At 39.8% G+C, this 24,340-nt stretch overlaps 1 protein-coding gene across 2 annotated transcripts; it reads left to right on the top strand.

Moving 5' to 3' along the window:
- The first annotated feature begins 1,552 nt into the window (after nt 1-1,552).
- On the top strand, nt 1,553-23,083 carry rp1l1b (rp1 like 1b). Of its 2 annotated transcripts, XM_079831539.1 has the most exons (5): nt 1,553-1,757; nt 5,314-5,943; nt 11,406-11,583; nt 11,980-14,999; nt 15,234-23,083. In XM_079831539.1, exons 2-5 carry the CDS (start codon nt 5,452-5,454, stop codon nt 23,064-23,066), a joined length of 11,523 nt encoding a protein of 3,840 aa, XP_079687665.1. In that variant the 5' UTR covers nt 1,553-1,757; nt 5,314-5,451; the 3' UTR covers nt 23,067-23,083. The 2 variants fall into 2 exon arrangements, with proteins under 2 accessions (XP_079687665.1, XP_079687664.1); XM_079831538.1 differs by having other exon boundaries at nt 11,980-23,083.
- The last annotated feature ends 1,257 nt before the right edge of the window (nt 23,084-24,340 follow it).

Here is a 24,340-nt window from a genome sequence, read left to right on the forward strand (position 1 = left end):
GTGTGAAATTACAGTATATTCCAGGTTAATAATTGCATGACTTTCACAGTAATTCCACAGTAGGACTTCTCTTGTATCTGACTGCACTCTTGGAATATCATACTGTATTTCTACAGTGCATATGTACTATGAAGGTACCCAGCATGCGGTGCGGAATAGATTATTTTCTTGATTCTTGTTGGTTTTATCTGTGCTGCTGTACTTAATTTTGGTTCATTTTTAGCGGTTTGTGTTTTTTATTTTATTCAGTAAGAATGTATCTTTTTTATTATTATTAGTTGCTCTGTGCATCATTACGTGATGGGAAAAAATGTCATACCTTTCAAAGATAAATCTCAGCAGCTGCCTTACTATTGTGAAATATCCATCTACAAACATTTATGAATTTGAAATAAAATATTGGTAAGTCTTTGCTGAAATAACGCTGATAATAGTATAGTTTGACTCACTAGTTAAAATCAGCCAATTAGCTTGTTTTATATTCTAGCTTTTCATCGTTTTAACAAAACGTTTTAATTTGTCACACTTCTGACTTGGCTTGATCAGAAATTTGAATATGAATATACAAGGTCCTGAGCAAATGGAACACTAATGACCATTATGGTGACTTCAAAACAATTACAGCACTAAACAATATCATTTATTACAGTGGCATGGTGAAAGACAACTTTATCATTGTGAAATCCAACCCGATCTCACGGCAATTCGTACATATTGCCGTGACCTAACCTCAAACCCCGTCCCTAAACCTACCCATCACTGCAGTTTAGATGAGTGAGGTCTAGAAAATTGCAACTTTTCATTTTCCGTCGGCCTTAGTAGACGATGTAACTATACACATCACAACATGTAAATAGTAAAAAGTTGGCTTTTTTTGTCACTTATTGAGCAGTAGGCTAGCTGGAGCCGTTTACCTCCAGTCTTTGAGCTAAACTAGGCTAGCGGTGGGTGCGTCAGACAGAGTTATTGCACGCACGGAGATGAGAATGGCATGTATGGACTTATCTAACTCTGGGGGATACGGTGAATAAGCTAAAGTCCCAAAAAGTCGGCGTGTTCCTTTAACTAACAGTAATTCGTTGGAAAATTACCCAGCATGCATTCATTTCACTGTAAATTTCTGACTACAGTAATTTATTGTAAAATAATACTCTTTAATACTGTAAATTCCTGGCGATCACAGGAATAAATTACATTTTAAAATATAATATATAGGAAACAGTTATTTTAAATTGTCATTTTTGACCGCTAATGTTATTGCCCAGTATTAGAGACTTTTTCATTTATCAATAACAAATTGATATTAGATGTTTAATTGTTTATGCTCATGTCCCTTATAAGACTCCTACCTTGAACAGAATGTCCGTTTATGACACCCTGAGGCTGTTTAAGCTTTATTTGTGTTCTGTGGATCCTGCAAATATGTAACCATTTGTTATATCAACGATCAGTGTCCTCAAGTGTCTTTTACTGACCATGTGCTAAGTTTGTCTGCTCTTTTATGCAATGGCCAAGTTCTAGTCATGTGTCCAAAGCTTCAGCAGATTTGGATGCAGTCTCAGGGTGATTAAGAAGGCTTTCCGTTCTATCCTTAGCTTCCCAAGGACCGATTAGCAGATAGGCCCCGGGTGGGACGAGCGCTTCTCAGCTGGCACTTCGTAGCAGCTCCTGCTCCTTCTCAGCTCTTGTGTGGTAAATCAGAGAATGCTTTGCTGAGCTCTTGGTTTCTCAACATTTTGATCATGGTTCTTATGATGGTGAGTATTTTCAGTGCTTTGTAAGGGACAGTGTGGGTTTACATTGAAGACTTTCCCCAGTTCTTTTGGATCACAGTTAATTGAAAATGTAATTAAGAGTCAGGTGTTTTCACAGTCTTTACCTCGACCTTGGCTAAACCTCATTGGTTTAAAAAATCTTAATGGGGAAATGAGAGAAGCCATTTTTGTGCTTCAGTCTCTGTTTTTTAATTTGGATTCATCAGAATGAAGTGATTACATATCAAAATCAGGTGCATGCAAAAGCACTGTAGAATAATGAGGAACACTGGTGCAGTTATCTGGGATGTATTATGGGATTGTGCAAGTCAGAATTGAAAACTTCGGCCCGCATTTACAAAGATCTGTGAGTATCATGATGCTTAAAACGCACTTAACTCAGGTTTTTTATCATCTTTTTCATATGGTGTTTTGAGCTTACAGATCATCTGCATCACAGGAATCTATTTGTTTTGGGTAACATTATTGATATCATATGATTTATATTATTTGTTTACATTCTTCAAATGTTCTCATCAGAAGCAGATACTGGAACAGGCCTCTGGGTAATTTATTAGAATATGTTTTTTTTTCCAGAAAGAATGATGCAGATTCAGTTTTCCTGGTTCCACAGTTTGAGTCGTTAAGCCTTGAATCATCAGATATTACTTGTGTGTTAGTGTTAAAGTAGTTTATTATTATTATTTTATGATTAGTTATTATGACCATAGGCCATTTTCTACTATATACACTTTTTCCCGCCATTGTGTCCTAGTTTTTAAGACTAGTTGAGTAGACCCGTTCAAAAGTTTAGGGTCAGTAATTTTCTATATATTTATTTTTAAAGATTATCTTATGCTCACCAATGCTGTATTTATACCAAAATACAATAACAGTGTGAAATGTTATTAAAATTTCAAATAACTGCTTTCTATTTTAATTATTTAAAAAATGTATTCCTGCGGAAAGCAAAGCTTCAATACTTCATAGTCTTCAGTGTCACATGATCCTTCAGAAATAATTGTAATATGCTGATTTGCTGCTCAAGAAACATTTATTATTATCATTGTTTAAACAGTTGTGCAGCATTTATCTGAAATAGAAATCTTTTGCGAGATTATAAATGTTTTTGCTGTCACATTTGATCAATTTAAACAAAAGTCGTGGCTGATGGTTAGAGAGTCAGACTGGTAACCCAAAGGTTGTGGGTTTGATTCTCAATAACGGCAAGAAACGACTGACACCCAATCACCCCCCCGGGCGCCACAATAAAATGGCTGCCCACTGCTCCACTACTCACTACTCATAATCTGTGTGGACTAACTTGGATGGGTTAAATGCAGAGGACAAATTCTGAGTATGGGTTACCATACCATTGTCACTTTGTTCAATGCATCAATAATAAATTACATTTTCAGAAAATCTTGACCCCACACTTTTGAATGGTAATGCATATTACAGATTAGTATGTGCTTCTGCAACACTTAAAGAGTCTGGTTTGGTCCTGTTATGCAATAAAACTCACAGGCTGTATCCTTTCCCTGTTTTTGTTCTGATAGCATGAGTGGAAAAAGAGAGCTGGAACTGAGGATTCATGTTCCTCATCCACCACCCCCCCACCCCCATGAGATTATTGTTGTTGTTTTTTTTCAATTTATTTATATGTGGATTAGAATATAAGGCAGTGTATTCACTGATCTCACATAAGAAATCAGAATTGTTGTATATTAATAGTTTTGTGTTAGATGTTACTGATTTAGAGTCCTACCTTTTCTTTGAACAAATCAGCATGTGTTTCCATTTCTCGCTTTACAGCTTTGCTTTCTTAAATCACATGACTTGGTAATATTTATTTTTCACATTTGAGCTTGAATCAAAAATAACAATAGGCTTCTACTGCAGCTTCATCCTGTCACATGTTGCTTCCACTTTTTCCCTGCACTTGTAGATAAGCTCTTTAGTCTAATTCAGGCGAAGTCTGCTCTTTTTATCCCTGCTTAGTCTCTGATATCTGTCCATCATTTCTGTGTCTTGAGCTCAGTAATGCTCCCTCAGCTGTGGAGTGTGCCAGGCACAAATGTGCTGTCATGATGTGCCAGTGGGATTCCTGCAGATGTACCTGTTTAGGGTCACATGTTAAATCTGAATTCAAGACCACAGATACTTTCAGTTTCAATAGTTGCAATGGGCAAAACGACATTGACTTGTAAAGGTACTGAGATTTATGTAAAAAAGCTTGATTGGTGCGAGAAAGGTTGGTTAAAGTACAAATAATTCAAATTTAAATGTAAAGTATCAGTTAGTAATCTAAAAACACTTCATTTCATGACAATGTAAATGTTTCAGTGTTGTGTTTGGGTCACTTACCAGAGAATTTGAAATCCTGTTAAGAACAGGATCGAGTTGAAAGCATTCAGTCTTTTCATTTAAGCCTGTGAGTTTATCCTCTTGTTTAAGCTTGTTAGTTTATGCCCAAGTTTATCAGGATTGTCTTTACACAAAGACAATTCTCATAAACTAGTTTGCAATTGCATTCAAGTCTTAATTTTATTATATTATTATCCACCGATCATGTTGCAACATTTTGTCCTCGAAGTTGATGTGTTAGAAGCAGGAAAGATTTACAAGCATAAGGATTTGAGCGAGTTTGACAAAGGCCAAATTGTTATGGCTAGACGACTGGGTTAGAGCATCTCCAAAACTGCAGCTCTTGTGGGGTGTTCCCGGTCTGCAGTGGTCAGTATCTATCAAAAGTGGTCCAAGGAAGGAACAGTGATGAACCTGCGACAGGGTCATGGGTGGCCAAGGCTCATTGATGCACGTGGGGAGTGAAGGCTTGCCCGTGTGTTCCGATCAAACAGATGAGCTACTGTAGTTCAGATTGCTCAAAAAGTTAATGCTGGTTCTGATAGAAAGGTGTCAGAATACACAGTGCATCAGTTTGTTGTGTATGGGGCTGCATAGCCGCAGACCAGTCAGGGTGCCCAAGCTGACCCCTGTCCACCGCCGAAAGCGCCAACAACGAGCACGTGAGCATCAGAACTGAACCACGGAGCAATGGAAGGAGGTGGCCTGGTCTGATGAATCAAGTCTTCTTTTACATTACGTGGACGGCCAGGTGTGTGTGTGTTGCTTAGCTGGGGAACACATGGCACCAGGATGCCCTACGGGAAGAAGGCAATCCGGCAGAGGCAGTGTGATGCTTTGGGCAATGGGACTGGAGCTGCATGAACTCCACAAGTCTGTGTCAAACCTGATGATCATGTGATCCAAAGAGCATGTTTAATGGAAGCCAGAGCATCTGACTTTTGACAAGTATGCATTAGTGAAATCGCCTAGAAATAGTGCAGAATCTTAAATATTTGTTATTCATTTTTTGATTTTTATTTACATTTAAACTTTTTTTTTTCCAGGTTTAAATTACATTTTGAATTCCAGATACTACCAGTTTGTTATAAAGTTCCCTAAAATCTAATGTTGTCCTAATGGGTTTGACGAAAATGACTTGAAATGCTCTGTTGGTGATGTTAACCTGTACATGTGTTTTTGTCTTTTGCAGAGTGGACGGAGAGGATGAGTGAGTTTGATCTGCTGGGGCAGAGAGTATAGCCCTGCTATGTTCTGCTGTGGTACCTTTATCCTCTGATTCAACCTAAAGTCAACTGACATCTGCCACAGCTCATTGGATGAAGTTAAAATGGCCTCCCACAAGCAAAGCTTTCAATGCTTTGACACCATCACGGACGACCCACCTCTCAAGCCCCCTTTTCCCCATGGGCACTGCTCCGCAACATCCTTCAGAGGCTCCTACGGCTCAACTAGACTGGAACCGCTGGAGGATCGTGGATGTTATCTGTGTGCCGATCACCAGCAAGCTAAGACGATGGCCTCAGAGGCCTCGGGCGCTTACTCGAACCCGTGGTATCATTTCCAGACACATCCACACCCTCAGCAGTATACAAACAGAAGGCCCATTAGACATGAGGAAGCTCCTGGACAGAGTGAAGATCACCACCACCATCACAGACACTCCAGGAAGATTGTGCTTGTGAAAAACAGTGACCCCTCTGTCCAGAGGACCATCGTGCTGCACCGCAGGAGCCTGCGCAGTCTGGCACTCTTCATGGATGAGGTCTCTGAACTCATGCATTGTCTCATCAGGAAGCTCTACACATTGGAAGGCCACAAGGTGAGTGTCTTCTTGAAATATATACAAAGTTTGGGGTCAGTAGAATTTTTTATGTATATACACCGATCAGGCATAACATTATGATTCACTAGGTAAGTGAATAACACTGATTATCGCTTCATAACGGCACCTGTTAGTGGGTGGGATATATTAGGCAGCAAGTGAACATTTTGTCCTCGAAGTTGATGTGTTAGAAGCAGGAAATATGGACAAGCATAAGGATTTGAGCGAGTTTGACAAGGGCCAAATTGTGATGGCTAGACGACTGGGTTAGAGCATCTCCAAAACTGTAGCTCTTGTGGGGAGTTCCCTGTCTGCAGTGGTCAGTATTTATCAAAAGTGGTCTAAGGAAGGAACAATGGTGAACCGGCGACAGGGACATGGGCGGCCAAGGCTCATTGATGCACATGGGGAGCAAAGGCTGACCCGTGTGGTTCGATCAAACAGACAAGCTACTGTAGCTCAAATTGCTCAACAAGTTAATGCTGACCCCTGTCCACCGTGGAATGCGCCGACAGTGGGCATGTGAGCATCAGAACTGGACCACAGAGCAATTGAAGGAGGTGGCCTGGTCTGATGAATCCCATCTCGCCTCGCTTACCTGGGGAACACATGACACCAGGATGCACTATGGGAAGAAGGCAAGCCAGCGGAGGCAGTGTGATGCTTTGGGCAATGTTCTGCTGGGAAACCTTTGGGTCCTGCCATCCATGTGGATGTTACTTTGACAACCACCTACCTAAACATTGTTGCAGACCATGTACACCCTCTTATGGAAAAGGTATTCCATGGTGGCTGTTGCTTCTTTCAGCAGGATAATGCGCCTTGCCAGAAAGCAAAAATGGTTCAGGAATGGTTTGAGGAGCACAACAACGAGTTTGAGGTGTTGACTTGGCCTCCAAATTCCCCAGATCTCAATCCAATCGAGCATCTGTAGGATGTGCTGAACAAACAAGTCCGATCCATGGAGGCCCCAGCTCGCAACTTATAGGACTTAAAGGATCTGCTGATAACATTCTGGTGCCAGATACCACAGCTAAAATTCAGGGGTCTAATGGAGTCATGCCTCGACAGGTCAGGGATGTTTTGGCAGCAAAAGGGGGACCAACACAATATTAGGTCACAATATTATGCCTGATCAGTATATATATACACATATATATATAGTCCTCCTCTCGTGTTGATTGGATAGGTCATTTGAACGTGTTCCTCCTGAACTTTGTGAATTAAACATCATTTAATTTGAACTTCCTTTCACATAAAAAAATGCAACTAGACTAACACTCTTAAGGGAGGAAGTTAAAAATTGTAGTTTGGTCTTATTTTACATTGAACTCTTAGTCCGGTCTAAAACAGCAAATTAAAATCCATGTCCATGAAGCCCCATACATTTTTCAGGTTTGCTTATTTGTGTCTTTCAGGTTGTGTTATGAAATGTTATTAGCATTAATTATAGTATACAAATATGTAAGATGATAAAATGTTCATATTGTGAATAAAGTACATGTAGCTGTTTACATTTTTTGTAAATTGACCTAAAATATGTAAGATCAGCTGTTAGTTTGGAGGAGAGGCACATGTGCTAAGGACACAGAGGCCTCTAGTGGTTGAAACTGGAAATGTTTTATTAATGAAATATTTAAGATCTGATAGAAATATTCAACAGGGTCTGGAGCAGATAAGCTAGCAAATGTTTTATCAGTCTTGTATTCCTTTGTTTGTAACCATGGCTCCCATTTGAGTTAAAAACACATATTTACAGGAAGCTAAATATATGTAAGCGACGCCACATCTGACAACTGGAAAGTCCCAAAGCTGTGGGACCTCTGATTTTGAGCTCTTTAATTTGATTTTTGTGCATTAGTTATTTGAGTCTACCAAAGAAAGTGACAAGTCTCCACAGATTGAGTTGTTTGATTTATGAAGTGCTCATAATGCTGAGAACAAGATTAGTTGAGCAGATCAGTCAGCGTAAAGTTCATTTTAGTCACTATCACTCCCACTTGCGCTTAAGGGCAAATGCCACAGACCACGGAAGAGGAAAAAATAAAGAATTACAGTCTGCAGGTGGTTTGGGTAGATAAGAGGTGGACAGGGTGGCCCGAGCAGTGTAAGGAATAGCCCCTCTGGGACTGAGCTATGGCAACCCTGATAAAAGGTGAGAGGCTAGGAGTTTATACAGCCCCGAGGGCAACCAGAGGCTGTCCTACCAAATCAAGACCTGTCTCTAAGTGTTCGCACGCAACGGTACGGCACGTTATGCCACAGTGCTAAAGGTGGCATCACGCTGTACGCAGAGAAAGTGCTGTTCCTTTTAAAAGGGGAACACTTCTTGGCTTGGAGTCCACAGAATGTCTGGAGTCATTCCAGGCATTTCCTGCCCATCAGAGCTGGACTCACTGGTCGCTGCTGACTCTGGTCAGCGCTGCTGGTCCTCTTTGGGTCTAGAGCAGGCACATCCTATTAGCACTGCCACAGGCATGTACTTCCCATAGAAAACATGCTGTAAAGTGGCACACACCCCTCCACAGGGGCCTGACTGATACATGGATAACATTACGAATGGCACAGAGACAATACCAGAAATAGCTCGACAAGCAGTAGAGTAAAGATTTATTTGTCACTGGCTAAAAGTTGAACATGTAAGAGAACGAGAACAGAATCCAGCAGGACCCTTGTGTATCTTTGAAGATATAAAGTTTTGACCTTTGTTGCTGGGCAAGACAACTGCAAAAACATCAGTGCAGTGGCCTATTTTAGTATATTGTTTGGGCTCGACAGCGCAAATAAAATCTCTATTAATGAAAAGTATTGATGTGTGCGTCAATACCCAGCAATAAAGACAGGAAAATAATGCAACAGAATTTGATTCGGCTGTACAGCCGCTCTGGAGAAAACTGTGATGTTATCCAGCTCATTTCAATTATCATATAGTGACAATGCGGGCAGATCAGTAATTTAGTTGAAAATTTAGCGTCCCCAACTGAACAAGCCAAGCCAAAGGCGACAGGGGGCAATGAACCAGAACTTCATCAGGTGGCATAATGGAGAAAAATAAACCTTGGGAGAAACCAGGCTCAGTCGGGGTGCCAGTTCTCCTCTGGCCTTGTTTAAAAGACGTCTAATAGCTGTCAAAACACAGCCCTGACGTCTAGGCTAAAACAAGGCAAAATTTGGGCTGTCAGTGAAAATGTAAGAGACGTCTAACCATAGCCCAAGAAGCCCTATCATACATCTCACAATTATTTTGGCAAAAATGACATGTAAACAAATTCAAGGTTATTTTGGCTAGATTTGGGTTACTCATAGTCGGACTATATGGGGTCTATAGATAACCGAGTCGGTGAAATTACGGCTATTGCTTGCTGGGTTTGTAGTTTCGTCAGATATATCTTGTGGAGTGGCATTGGTTACATCTTTAGAGTAAGTGTATGCATGTACCTGAAAACAGCATGAGGTGAAGTCCGTTTCATGAACAAATGACTCTAATGAAGCGATTATTTTAATGTGTTAGTCAAAAACATTAACAAAACAGTGGTTTGAATCAGTGACTAAGGCTGTGTTCGAAAACTTAGGCAGCTGACTTGTTGCTTCACTGCCCAATCAAGCAATGACTTTGCAGGCAAAATATGCACAAGGTACCTCACGAAACAGGCAGGCTTCTGAGGCAGCGTAACGGTTTGATGATCTACAGCAAAATAGAAAGAGCTTTGGCGAAAACAAAGTGAATATTTTATTACTACAATACTACATTTTTGCTATAAATTGCATCAAAAGTGGAAAACATTGGTCAAAATTGTCCATTTACACACAAACTGACCACCAACCGCAACTTTCCAACACCATATTTAGCCTATTTTTTTAGCTTAACCGTCACTGAATAGAACGCACAGGATTGTGGGATATCAAAGGCAGCGAAGGATACATGCTGCTTCAATATCTTCTATCAGGAGACAGGAAGTGAAGCTAACATTGTATTCGGACGTGCATTCATGCCTTACTACCTTGAAATTGATCCTCCAAAGGCAGCATTTTTAAGATAACGGACACAGTCTGAGTCACAATTAGTGACTGACACCCCTCACTGAATTGTGGATCATTTATCGATTATGTTAGATTCCAAATGAACCGGCAACCATCACTAGTAATACAAAAATACATATTGCACAACAGTTAATATAAAGGGAGCACCAAATTGATGATAACTGATGTCTATCTTTGTTAAACTAGATATACACGTTTGCATTCTGCACACCGACAGTTTGAAACATTATTTATTATAAGAAAATCACATTGACACTTATTATTTTTTTATTATTAATTTGGTATTTACCATTTAAGATTGCATACCATTAAGATTTGCTTCAATAATTCTCATCTTTGATACACTCTTTTTAAACATCTTTGAATAAATCTTTCCTGCTGTTCTTGTTAGATATGATCAGGATATTCCTTTACTTGTATTTTTGCACAGCGGTGATGCACCAGCATCCAGAGAATAACTATTAATCTTGCTCAAATCAGAGCTATTTTGAACCAGCAGAAGCAGGTCAATGCCATGAAAACATACAGTTTGAGATACTCGCATCCTCTACAGTTCCAATTAATTATCTTCAAATCCACTGTAAAATTGAAAAGTTTTGAAGATCTAAAACTGCAGAGCATGCAGATTTAGCGTAAAGTTAGTATTGTGTTAAAGAGTGATATGTGATGTTGATGTGTGTACTTTTACTCTTTCTCTATTTATACACAGTATACTCTGATTTCATGAGTTTGGAACCTGGTTTAACATCAGATGTTGTTGGGTTACTATATTTAAAAAGGTTATTTGGACAAGACTGACGCACCATAGTACTCATGTTTCTTGGCTCTTTTCCCTTTTTCTAGAAAAAAAAGACCTTAAACATAAGAATAATTCTTTATTTTTTAATAACCCCAATATTTATAAGATAGGTTAATGCAGCTCTAATAAATTGACCTCAGATGAACTCTTGCTAACAGAGATTTGCTAACAGAATGTTGATTGTTCATTTTTTTATATATATTTATGGAATCACAACAATCGTTTTTTAATTAAGGGGGAAGCCTTTTTGATTGACCGATGACTTAATTGTTTGTACACTTGTTATTTGTGCTGACCCATGGGTACTGACTCGTGCACCGAAAACACCCTGCATAATAGATCACACACACATTTTCAGATCACTGTTTTCATGATTAAACATTAGTGTGGGAAAATGTATACACCAGATGGTTTGACTTCCCATGGCCATTAACCTTTAATTGGTATGGCTTCAATCCATCATAGCACATTTCCTCATCAGATCTTGGCAGTTGTAATAACCCCTGCTGATTTAATTTCAGCCAGATATTTCGGATCTCAATCAATTTGATTCTGTCATGTTGTAATCAACCAGCAGCACAGTATCTCTAACGTTGAGAGCGATTTGCATGTTTTTCAGATTGACAGTGTGCAAAGTCTTCTGCAGTGCCCGAGTATTTTGGTTTGTGTGGGACGTGAGCCTTTCCACCCACTCTTGTTGGACAGCTTCAGGAAGAACTCTCATGACAAACTTCCGAGGCTGAACATAAAGTCACGCTCTAGTGTCTGCAGTGATGAAAAGGGAGCCAAGAAAAATGGTAGGTCACACTACACAAAGTCATTTTCCTAACCATTAATCATTATTTTATCTATTACTTCACTGTAAAAAAAACATACCGGTATCTCAACAGTCTAAAACAACTAATTTACTTGAAGCAAAAGTGACGTGTTTTTATAGAATATATTTTCAGTCATGTTTAGTGACAAATTTTTCTATAAAGTAAATAATCTATAAGGTAAAACAACAACAACAATGTATAGGCTATATTGTTTTTTATATATGTAGTTAATGAAGAAAACAATTATTATGAAAATAATATTTTTTTGTGCAATTTTGCATTTGTGCCAATTTGTATGTTCATTCATTCATTACATAACTTTGTAATATGTAATATTTATTGTAATACATATTTACTGTGGTTACTTCCTTGTAGTCAACTTTGGACTAGAAACAAATAGAAGCACCATCCATCCAAGATGTGATTCAAGCAACAGATCAGCAAGACTGTCTCAGTCTATCTCATCTGAAAAGTTGTTTCCAAATCGACTTAACTCGCTACCTCCAGGGCACAGAGGCGATTGTCCTCATACAGGAGAAAATATGATGGATGATGATATCGAAAAGAGAGTTCTGGTCAACCAGGATGGAAGCCTGTCAATGGAGATGAAAGTGCGCTTTCGACTATTACACAACGAGACATTGCACTGGTCCACAGAGGTCAAGAAGTCAAAGAGCTCTTTTAATGAATCCCATATAGTACCTGAAGAAGCGTGTTCCCTCTCCCATGGCAGTGCAGAGAGCTGCTCAGAAGCCGACTCTCTCTCTGCTGGTGAAGCAGATGAGACACACAGCACCAAATTTTACCAAAGACATTTTGAAGAACCACATTGCCAGCACTGCTGCACTCACTGTCAAGAGTATGACATCTGGAAGAATCCTGTACCTCCCAGTCAAGGATCTGTAAGACGCATCAGATCGTCAAGCTCGAGTGCATCCTCGCGGAGAATAGTGTGCAAAAAGGCATCTACTGACAGCATGCGCACAATGTCCAGTGAAGAGTACACAGAGCACGTAGTGGAAAAGGCAACTTGCATTCAACAGACCATCGGGCAGCAGGGTGACACCACTATTGAACAATGTACCATCAACCATTGTTGCAGTCGAAGTGAAGTGCGCTCAATGACCCCTAAAACAAAGAGCACAAGTGCTATAGAAGACAAGCGTGAGAACAGTCACGCATCTGATAATGATGAGAACAGGCCTGATGTCATATCCTCTAACCTCCCTAAAGATCAATTAAGTGTTAAGATCACTCAACCAGTAGAGGAAGACGAGAGGCCTGTATCTGTCGTGAGCTCTTCTTCCCAAATTTTAGCATTACTGAAGGAGGATGAAGATGATGAAGATGTCGATCTCCCTCTGAGTATCTCGAGAGCATCCCGTGGCCAACAGGAAGATGAGGAGAGCAAAGATGCTGAACCAAACCCATGTTCTGTTACACCATGTAAATCTCCTGCATCTCTGGCGCATTTATCACCAAGACCACCGAGCAAAGCTTCATCTTCAGGGGAGTCTAAAACAGCCAGAAAGTTTGCCAGTCCAGAAGTAGGTGATGAAGAGGTCAGGTCTGAAGCATCTGCTTCACCCAGAGCTTTGTCTGGACCAAAAACCTGTAAATGTCTTGTCTCAAAGGACGTAGCGAATTTAGGGGCTTCTAAATCAAATGATCATCTAGAAGACATTGATGGGCAAGATACTGAAACAGAAGAACGGGCACTAAGTGCCATATCAGGCCCTTATGAAAATGGAAATACTCCAGAGAATACTGAAGTAAATGATGAAATAATAGATGAGCGATCCTCAAGTGCTATCTCCGTCAAATCAAATACCTCTGGAAAATCATACAGAACAAATGTTTCAGAAGTACTTGAACAGGATGGAAGAGCACACAGTGCCATGTCAATAAAGTCTCACAGATCAGACAAATCAAGAAATTATGAAATCTCAGACAATGTGTCTGAGGAACAAAATTTTGAAGCAAGAACATCAAGTGCCATGTCTGTTGAATCAAATACATCGGTGAGATCCAAACTGTCAGAAAATTGTTTTGATGAGCTTGCTAAATCACAGGACAGTGTTGAGGAGAGGTCTGTAAGTGTTGTGTCATCTAAATCAAATATTTCTGTTAAATCTAGTCAGTCTAAAGAGCCACAGTCTGCACCTGATGGGACATCTGAAGATAGAATAGAAGAGAAAGCATCAAGTGTTAAATCTGGTACATTAAACGAGTCTGGAATTGAAGACCTGACAAATGATGATCAAACAGAGGAGAGGGTTCACAGCTCCTTTTCGATAAAATCAAATATTTCTGCGAGATCGAAAATGTCATTTGAGCTGAGCGAGTATGAGGATGATGAGCAAGACAGAGCTCCCAGCAGCATTTCTATTAAATCGTTTGTCTCACAAAAATATATGTCTGACATTTCAGAAGCAGCTTCTCTCCAAGAAGGAGGGGAATGTTTAAATTTACTGAATACTGAGTGTGTGAAATTAAACACACCTGAAGATGAAACAGCTACTCGAGTGGAGTTACCAGGGGAGAGATCACCAAGCTCTGTGTCATCAATATCAAATATCTCTAAAAGATCCAGAACATCCAAAGTTTCAGGGGCAGACCAAGATGAAGCACAGGAAAAAGAGGATGTTCAGGAAAGAGCATCAAGCACTCTTTCTGTAAAGTCTACTACAGCTACAAGATCAAGGAAATCCAAGACAACACCAACACCAGGATCAGGAGAAGAAATGAAGGAACGAGCTCCTAGTGTTATATCAATCAAATCAAATGCTTCATTGAAATCAAATAAGTCCAAGATGGAGGAGGAGGACACAGAAAACAGAGCCTCCAGTGCTTTTTCTGTCAAATCTGAAGTTTCCACACTGTCAAAAAAATCTAATATGTCAGACGGAGAGCAACTAGAGGAAAGAGCACCAAGTGCATTGTCAACAAAATCCAATAGCTCTTGTATATCCAAGCAATCAAAAGTATCTGATATGGCAGCAGATGTTGTAGCTGAAGATATAGATGATTTGAGATCTGCAAGTGTGCTATCCTCTAAATCTAACATATCTGCAAAATCTATGAAAACAATGGTCTCAGAAAAAGACCAAACAGAAGAACGAGCTCAGAGTGCACTCTCAGCACAATCCAATCAGTCAGGAGTCACTGTAAGTGACGGAGTTGAAGTTACAGAGGAAAGGGCTCTGAGTGCAATGTCATCTAAATCCAATGCTTCTGAAAGATTGAAAGAGTGCAATAATTTAAAACTGCCATCTGCTTTGCCTCGAGGATCAGACCACCAAACAGAGGAACGAGCTCAGAGTGCATTGTCAACAAGATCAAGCGTTTCAACAAGATCCAATAAGTCCAGAATTTCAAATGTTTTAACTGAGCTTGTTGATGCAAAAGACCAAGAGGAAGAGAGAGCTTCAAGTGCTTTGTCAGCCAAGTCAAACGTTTCTGCAAAATCAAAAAAGTCAAATGCTTCTGCAATCAATGTCAACAATGATAACAAAGAAAAGGGCGACCGAGTGCCAAGTGCTATGTCAGGAAGATCTGATATTTCTACCAAAACCAGTATCTCTGCAAAATCCACAGCATCAAAAGTCTCTGAAGTACAGGCAGAAGAGCCTGATGCAAAAGACCAAGAGGAAGAGAGAGCTTCAAGTGCTTTGTCTGCAAAGTCAAACGTTTCTACAAAATCTAAAAAATCAAATGCTCCTACAATCAGTGTCATCAATGATAACAAAGAAAAAGGGGACAGAGTGCCAAGTGCTATGTCAGGAAGATCTGATATTTCTACCAAAACCAGTATCTCTGCAAAATCCACAGCATCAAAAGTACAGGCAGAAGAGCCTGATGCAAATGACCAAGAGGAAGAAAGAGCTTCAAGTGCTTTGTCTGCAAAGTCAAACATTTCTACAAAATCAAAAAAGTTAAATGCTTCTACAATCGATATCAACAATGATAACAAAGAAAAAGGGGACAGAGTGCCAAGTGCTATGTCAGGACGATCTGATATTTCTACCAAAACCAGTATCTCTGCAAAATCCACAGCATCAAAAGTCTCTGAAGTACAGGCAGAAGAGCCTGATGCAAAATACCTAGAAGAAGAGAGAGCTTCAAGTGCTTTGTCTGCAAAGTCTAATGTTTCTGCAAAATCTAAAAAGTCAAATGCTTCTGCAATCAATGTCAACACTGATAACAAAGAAAAATGTTACAGAGTGCCAAGTGCTATGTCAGGAAGATCTGATATTTCTACCAAAACCAGTATCTCTACAAAATCCAAAGCATCAAATGTTTCAGAAGTACAGACAGAAGAGCCTGACAATGAAGAAAGTGAAGTTAAAGCACCAAGTGTTACTAAATCCAGAATTTCAGTAATATCCAATAAGTCAGAGCATTCAGAGGAAGAAGAGGTTCAGAACCTAAACAGACCTCCGAGTGCCATTTCAATAATGTCTGAAGCCACACCTGATGAAAATGAGGGAGAAATCCAAGAAAGGGCTCCAAGTGCGGTGTCTGCGAAATCAAATTATTCTCTAAGATCCAGAACATCGGAAGTTTCAGAAATAATCATAGATGAACCAGATGAACAAAAAGTGAAGAGGGCACCAAGTTCGAGGTCATTGAAATCTGGTGTCTCTGGAAGGTCTGGTCGAGAAGACCCTGTCAATAAAGATAAAAAAAAGGAAGCGAGAACAGAAAGTGCTTTGTCCTCTATTTCTAATGTTTCTGCAAGATCAAACAAGCCAGAAGATTCTGAGCTAATTAGCAATGTACAGCAGAGAGCACCAAGTGCAACATCAGTTACATCTAAAACATCTGCAAGATCTAAGAGGTCCAATATTTCAGTAGTTGCTCCTAAAGAAACTGGAAACACAGATACAGGAGATGTTCGATCATCAAGGGCAATGTCTGCAAAATCTTGTTCATCTGAGAAATCTAAACATTCAGAAAGAACAACTGAGGACGATGAAGAAGCAAATAAAATGGTAGAAAGAACAACAAGCTCTTTGTCTGTAAAGTCAACTCCATCTACAACATCTGATGCCACTGTTAAATCAAGTGTTGTGCCTACCAAATCAAATGCTTCTGCAAAGTCCCTCCTCTCAGAAACTGAAGAGCCTGCCAGAAGATCGACAAGTGTGTTGTCTAATGCATCTGCAGAATCTAAAGTGTCTAAAGCAGGTGTGGATAAAAAAGAAAACAGATCACCAAGCAAATTGTCAGTTAGGTCAAACGTATCTACAAGATCCAAGAAGTCTAAGGTTTCTGAGGGTCAGGTCGATATAGCCACACACACTGTAGATATGGAATTAAACAGAGGTGAGAGTCCAGTGTCTGATCAATCAAAAGTATCTCAAGCGGAGAACTCAAATAAATATGGTGCAATAGATAAGTCATCAAGTCAAATGGCATCATCTGAAAAAGATTCTGAACATGAAGAAGTACCTGCAAGTCCTCTCTCTAAAAAGTCAGCAAAGTCCAAAATCAGCTCAGTTAGTTCCGCCTCTGAAAGAGTCTTAACACCAACAAGCACCTCAGTGTCTATTGGGATAGTTGAAGACCATGAGGCTGATGATGTTGAGGAAATAGATGAAGGCGCTGTTTCAGTGACCTCAAGAACATCTGCTTCATCAAAGACTGAAATATGTGGTAGATCTGATGTGAAGTGTTTATCAGAATCTCCAGTACGAATAACAAGTGAAACAACACAGACCCCAGAGGAAAGACCTACAAGTTTTGCATCGGCTAAGTCAAATGTCTCTAGTAAATCGAAGTCCAAATCCTCTAATTGCAGCCCTACATTTCCTAGAGACACAAACCAGGACAGAGATGATGTAGCAAGCAATAAATCCTCCAAAACAAAGAATTTAAATACTTCATCTGATAGCCAACCATCTGCCAATGGTTCAGTGAGGCAGAGTTCTCTAACCGAAGAGATCTGTCCATCTAACAAAGCTTCTGGTATGTCTCTACACACTGAAATCACAGGGCAAGATAAAAGTGAAAGTCCAGGTGTTACCCATGAATCTCAAAGTGTCTGTTCAAAATGTAGTTCTACACAACAGAAAATAAAAATTTCAAGTGCCTCAGCAATCTCAGACTCTGAGAAATCTAACACAAAAGAAGAAAATACTGCAGAAATGACAGACAGACCAAAGAGTAATATATCCAGATCATCATCTCATTTGAAAGTAAATGGTCAAAAGAATGATGTTAAAGCTACAGTTGTCAATGGAAGAAACAATAAATTAAGCACCAAGTCAACACAGAAAGTTGAGGATACGCCCAAGTGTCGTTCAGCGACTTTATCTGTTACCTATGGAAACCAACTCAGTCCTATCCCACCAAAATCTCCCAAAAAATCCAAAAAACCTGTTATTTTACTTGGCGGCTCCAATGATAGAATATCACAGACCGTTCCTGCTCCAGTCCCAAGAGAAGAACATACTGACCATTTGAATGCAGCAGCAGAAAAAACTGAATCTTGTAGATCTGATACGAATGTCAGCGACATTAAGAGTGAAAAAAGTAGCAAATGTAGGAAAAGGATTGGAAGTGACTCTTCTTGCCACAAGATGGATGAAGACATGTCTGAGCTGAGTCCTTCTTGCCTGCCAAATGCCTCTCCAACTGAGGTGGTAAATGAATGGCTGAGGAAAATCCCATCAGACACCACCTTGTGTGATCTAGGCGATGACTTCCACGACAACTTTGATTTGATAGAGCCACTCTGCACATCACATGTGCCTTCAGGAGATGTGCATGAAACTTTGCAACGTGACGTAACCAAGCTTGAAACACAGCACAAGATGGAAGATGCTCATGTGGTGAATGCAGAGGGAGCTATTGACAAAAAGTCTCCTGAAGTTGCTGAGGGTGATCACTCTCAGAGGGGGGATGAACCGAAGATGTTCGATTCCTCAGTTCTGGTGATGAAAGTCTTGCTGAGCCCCAAACTCGACAGATGCAATAGCTTACCAGAGGTGTCTCCTGTATATGGACGTAAACTCAGTACATCAGCGCAAGGTCTTCTGGATTGTTTGGCAAATCTTCAGTTGTTAGATTTTGGTACTAGTGATGAAGATGGTAAAAAAGAAAAATACCAGGAGCTCATGAGCATGCTTAGGTCCCTTTGGCTTTGTGACCCAAAAGACAGCGAGAAGACATCTGAGGAAAGAAACAAGCGTCCGGACAAGGAATACAAAGCCAGGTCGTCCTCAGGGGTAGATGTTAATAGTGGCTCAACAGGTTCTGGGAAAAGTAGTGTCAATGATGGCACCCAAGTCCAAATCAATACAGAATGTGAAGGCCTGGATATCCTGACAAAGGTACAGGAAGTTGATGAAACAGTGGAAGAGGAAGCTTCAGAAACACCAGTATCAAAATATGATTCAGCCTCTCCAGATATAGGAGAGACAAAGGACACAGTTGAAGAGAAGCTAAAAGATGATGCCCGAGGCTCTGACGAAACTATCAGGAATAATGATAGTCCAAGGGAACTCGTTGAAACACCTCTTTCATCAAACAAGAGTTCTGGGAATAATACTAATAAGGAAACTGAATCAGACCATCAAGAGGACACAAGTTCAGGGAGTGCTCCAACACTACCAAGAGGTCAATTATCAAAAAGGCTTTCTCAAGACCCTGATCCTCTATGGGTTCTGAATTTATTGAACAAATTAGAAAAACAATTTATGACAAATTATGTTGATGCAATGGCTGAGTTTAAAGTCCGTTGGAATCTGGATGACAATGAGCAGCTTGACGCCATGATAAGTGAATTGCAAGATGAAGTCAGCAGACGGATACAATCAAGTATAGACAGGGAACTAAGAAAAATCCAAGGCAGAGCTGGAAGACCAAGACCACCGAAAAGGTTCACCACAATATCACGTGAATCTACCATTCAAACGGAGCAAAGGCGGAGGCGCCTGAAAGTGATGCGCAACCAATCAATTGATCCACAACCTGCTAAAAGTGATGATGAGTACACAATGACAGGGACTGATTTCAGTGATCAACGTAGCGATGATGAATATTGTCCTTGTGACACATGCTTGAAAAAGAAAATTGAATCTAAACAAGTGTTACCTGTGGAACCGCTGAATTCTGCCCCTGTGATGATGGACTTTGATTTGAGAAGAATTCTCCAGATTAAGAAATCGTCTCCCATCAATGAAAACATTGAATCTACAGCCAGTAAGATGGAAGGAGAAAATGTTGGGCTTGAGGCTGTCAAAGAGGAGGATGAGAAAGAGGGGGCAGATAAAGAAATTCTTGCTTCCATTGCCCAAGAAATTAACGAAGAATATGAAAAACAAGAAAGTGAGGAGGGTGAAGAGAGAGACAGTGCCTCCAGCACTTATGTGGATGATTGTTCTGTGAAACAATCAAATATATCCAAACATTTAAGGAAAGATGTGAATGAAGTTGGGGAAATTGCTGAGATGTCTGAAAACACTAAGACAGCACAACATAAGGCTGTAGAACAAGATGAAGAGAAAGAGGAGAATGATGAGACTGATTCTGATGTAATGGCATTTAAAGAAAGTGCAAGCAGTTCTAAGATTAATGATGAATTAGATGAAGATGTGGAAAATGATGACATTAATGAATTTGATGATATAATGCAGGCTGAGGAAGCAACTGAAGAACACACTGAGGAAGAATCAGAAGAGCAGGATGAAACAGCTTTTGATGAAACCGCAGAAGACAGGCAAACTGCGAAAACAGAATCTATTAAAGAGGGTGAGACCACTGGCGAAGGGACTTTAGAGAATGGGCAGACTGCTGAAGTGCTAGACACTGAAGAAGATGACATGGCTGGAGATGAAACTGGAAAAGAAGGTGAGACTGCAGAAGAGGATGAGGTGGCTGAAAATGAAACTGCAGAAGATGGACAAACTGCTGAAGATGAAACTGGAGAAGAAAGTGAGACAGTTAATGAAAACACTGCAGAAGAGGACGAGGTGTCTCAAAATGAAACTGTAGAAGATGGACAAACTGCTGAAGATGAAACTGGAGAAGAAAGTGAGACAGTTAATGACGACACTGCAGAAGAGCATGAGACTGCTGAAAATGAAACTGCAGAAGATGGACAAACTGCTGAAGATGAAACTGGAGAAGAAAGTGAGACAGTTAATGAAAACACTGCAGAAGAGGATGAGGTGTCTCAAAATGAAACTGTAGAAGATGGACAAACTGCTGAAGATGAAACTGGAGAAGTAAGTGAGACAGTTAATGACGACACTGCAGAAGAGCATGAGACTACTGAAAATGAAACTGCAGAAGATGGAAAAACTGCTGAAGATGAAACTGGAGAAGAAAGTGAGACAGTTAATGACGACACTGCAGAAGAGCATGAGACGGCTGAAAATGAAACTGCAGAAGATGGACAAACTGGAGAAGTAAGTGAGACAGTTAATGACAACACTGCAGAAGAGGATGAGGTGGTTGAAAATCAAACTGCAGAAGATGGACAAACTGTTGAAGATGAAACTGGAGAAGAATGTGAGACAGTTAATGACGACACTGCAGAAGAGGATGAGGTGGCTGAAAATGAAACTGCAGAAGATGGACAAACTGCTGAAGATGAAACTGGAGAAGAATGTGAGACAGTTAATGACGACACTGCAGAAGAGGATGAGGTGGTTGAAAATGAAACTGAAGAAATTGGACAAACTGCTGAAGATGAAACTGGAGAAGAAAGTGAGACAGTTAATGACGACACTGCAGAAGAGGATGAGGTGGCTGAAAATGAAACTGAAGAAATTGGACAAACTGCTGAAGATGAAACTGGAGAAGAAAGTGAGACAGTTAATGACGACACTGCAGAAGAGCATGAGACGACTGAAAATGAAACTGCAGAAGATGGACAAACTGCTGGAGATGAAACTGGAAAAGAAGGTGAGACGGTTAATGAAGACACTGCAGAAGAGGATGAGACGGCTGAAAATGAAACTGCAGAAGATGAAACTGCTGAAGACAGTGAAACAGCTAAAGATAAAACTTCAGAAGAAGGACAAACTACTGAAGCAGAAATTGCTGGAGAGGATAAAATAACTGAAGATGAAACTGCAGAAGATGGTGATACTGCTGCTAAAAGTGAATCTGTAGAAGATGGACAAGCGGCTGGTGAAGATGAAATAACTGAAGATGAAACTGCAGAGGGTGAGACATCTGCTAATAATGAATCTGTAGAAGATGCTGAAACTGATGAAGATGGCAATACAGGAGATGATGATCAAACTGCTAATGATGACACTGTAGAAGAGCATGAGATGGCTGAGAATGAATCTGTAGAAGGTGGGCAGAGTGCTGAAGCTAAAACTGCAGGAGAGACTGATACAGGTGACGAGGACACAGCAGATGAAGGCACGACTGAAGCTGAAACTGAGATGTTTGAAGAGAAAGCTACTGTTGAAGAAGGCACCACAGCAGAAGACATGAATGCTGAGGTAGAACTGGCAGAGCGAAAACAAACACCTGATCATGAGACAACTGGAGAAGAGACAGACAAAGGTCAAACAGACGTTGAGGAAGACGAGGAATCTGTCAGCTGTGAAGCAGCAGAGGAGGGAGACATTCTTTCTAACCTTGAGGACACTGAGTGTCTTGATGAAACACCTCTTAAGAACCAGGGGGATGTCGTTGTAGATAGTGTTGATGATAAAGGTGAAGAATGTAAGGGAAAAGATGATGATGTGAAGATAATTTCAAATAAAGTTGGTCTTGTGGCCAACAATGGTGAATCAGCTGAAGCTGGTGATGAAGCTGAGGATGATACAGAGCCAGATATGGAGACAGATGAAGGGGAACATGATGGCAATGCTCCAGCTTTACAGCCTGTGTTACAGCCGAAACAAATAGATGACAAACCAGATGGGGCAACTTCATTTAATGTTTTGGTAAAGCACAACTCAGAATCTGAGGACGGGGCTGATGCTGATGGAGAAGACTCAGAAACAGATGAACACAGCCAAGTCGTGGACTTGTGTTCTGGATCAGAGGGAAAACCACAGGAAAATACTGCACATAAAAACTTCAAGATGATCGTTCATGCTCTGAGATTCCTCCAACTCTCAGTCGCTGGACAACCAGAGAGGAGTGATAATGAACATGGAGACGAAGTTGAAGACGAAGCGACTGCAGAGGATGGGAGTGATGATGCAGAAGAGAGTTCTTGTGTGGAAAAAGACGAGGTCGAAGAGTTGAATAAAAAGGAAAAGGGCAAACTCTCAGATATTACAGAGGATACAGCAGAAGAAGCGGAGGTCCAGACAAATGAGACTAATGATGATTCAAATGACAGTGAATGGGAATCATCTGAAAATGCCTTGCAAAAGCAGATGACAAAGTCATCCCTGGAATCTCAGCCAGGTTCCTTCGAAGAAGTTCAGGAGGAACAGACAAAAAATCAGAAAGGTTCAAATCATCTGAAAGCCAACTGGTAGAATCATTCCTCAACATCAAAACCAAAGATAAAATAGTTCCAGATAGGTTATTTCTCTATTATACTTAGACCTTATAAATCTTAATAGCCCTTTGGATCCCTTATTTTGATTATTAATATAATATAAAGTATTATTTTATTAATTAAAAAAATGCACTTTACTTATGATTCCATTGTATATGCAGATTATATATGCAAATGCACAGCATTACTGCTCAGGTACTGTAAAAAGGGAATTTCTGAAACTTGAACGGCACAGAAAGCTCTTCTGGCTTGATGGTAAGATAATTGTTTAGAATGTTACTACATTTATGTCAAGACAACATATTTAATTGCAGTTATTTATATAAAACACTTGGTTTTAAGCCTTAGCCATATAGGACTGCTGATGAAGGATTATAAATGTATCATATATGTGTGTGCTGCTATACAAATGTATTAAGATGCCCCTTTATTTAAATACACTGTAAATGGAAAATCACATATCATGGTGACATGTAAGGGAAGTGCATGAGAATGAATGTGTATTGTATTAATGATCTCATTTACTTGTAGGTTACTTGTGGGAGATCATTATAAAAGGTAAAGGAAAAACATTTTTATCCCTGCTAAATCACATAACAAAAGTCCACCATCGGGCTTAGTCAGAATATGTACAGTAATTCTTACTTTTAAAGTGAGTGCACTAAATGCAGATGTACAGGATTGACATCACAAAAAAATCACCCATATTACAGCATATTGTGTATTATAAGGATCGAGTTGCACACATGCCTTAGAGGTTTTGCCACAGCACACAAAGGATTGTACATCTAAAGGATTATATGTTCAAGTTTTGTTCACAAAACTTTAAAGTGAAGTGATTGCCATGCAAATGTAGTTCCTTCATTGCAGTTTCTTTTCTGCTGGCCAGATGGTAATGGTTAACTTAAATATGATCAATTCCTTGTTACTTGAATGTAAAAAATTCCTGTCTAAAATAAAAATATTTAAGCTCAAATGTTTATTTATTTACTTAGTTGACTTGAGAAATTAATCAAAAAGCTTGAAAAGCGCCTTACAGCTTTTTAAATATGACTTGTTTGCTAAAATGCATCATTTTGGTTTTAAAAGAGTTCTTGAAACTATTAAGGTTGGGCTTTTGTTAATTTCCTGCATTGAAAGGCTAATCTCTGATGCATCATCTGCATGTTACTGTCGGTGTAAACAGTACACTTTTTGTTCTAAAATTAAGACATCTTTTGTATAATTATTTATTGTTGTTTACCTTTCAAA

The sequence above is a fragment of the Gobio gobio genome (genome assembly GCF_949357685.1).
Source record: "Gobio gobio genome assembly, chromosome: 12".
In the NCBI taxonomy this organism is placed as follows: domain Eukaryota; kingdom Metazoa; phylum Chordata; class Actinopteri; order Cypriniformes; family Gobionidae; genus Gobio; species Gobio gobio.

Coding starts and splice junctions, on each gene's coding strand:
- rp1l1b (XM_079831538.1), top strand. CDS start 5,452: ATGGCCTCCCACAAGCAAAGCTTTCAATGCTTTGACACCATCACGGAC. Junction 5,944..11,405: donor ACACATTGGAAGGCCACAAG/GTGAGTGTCTTC, acceptor CATGTTTTTCAG/ATTGACAGTGTGCAAAGTCT. Junction 11,584..11,979: donor AAAGGGAGCCAAGAAAAATG/GTAGGTCACACT, acceptor ACTTCCTTGTAG/TCAACTTTGGACTAGAAACA.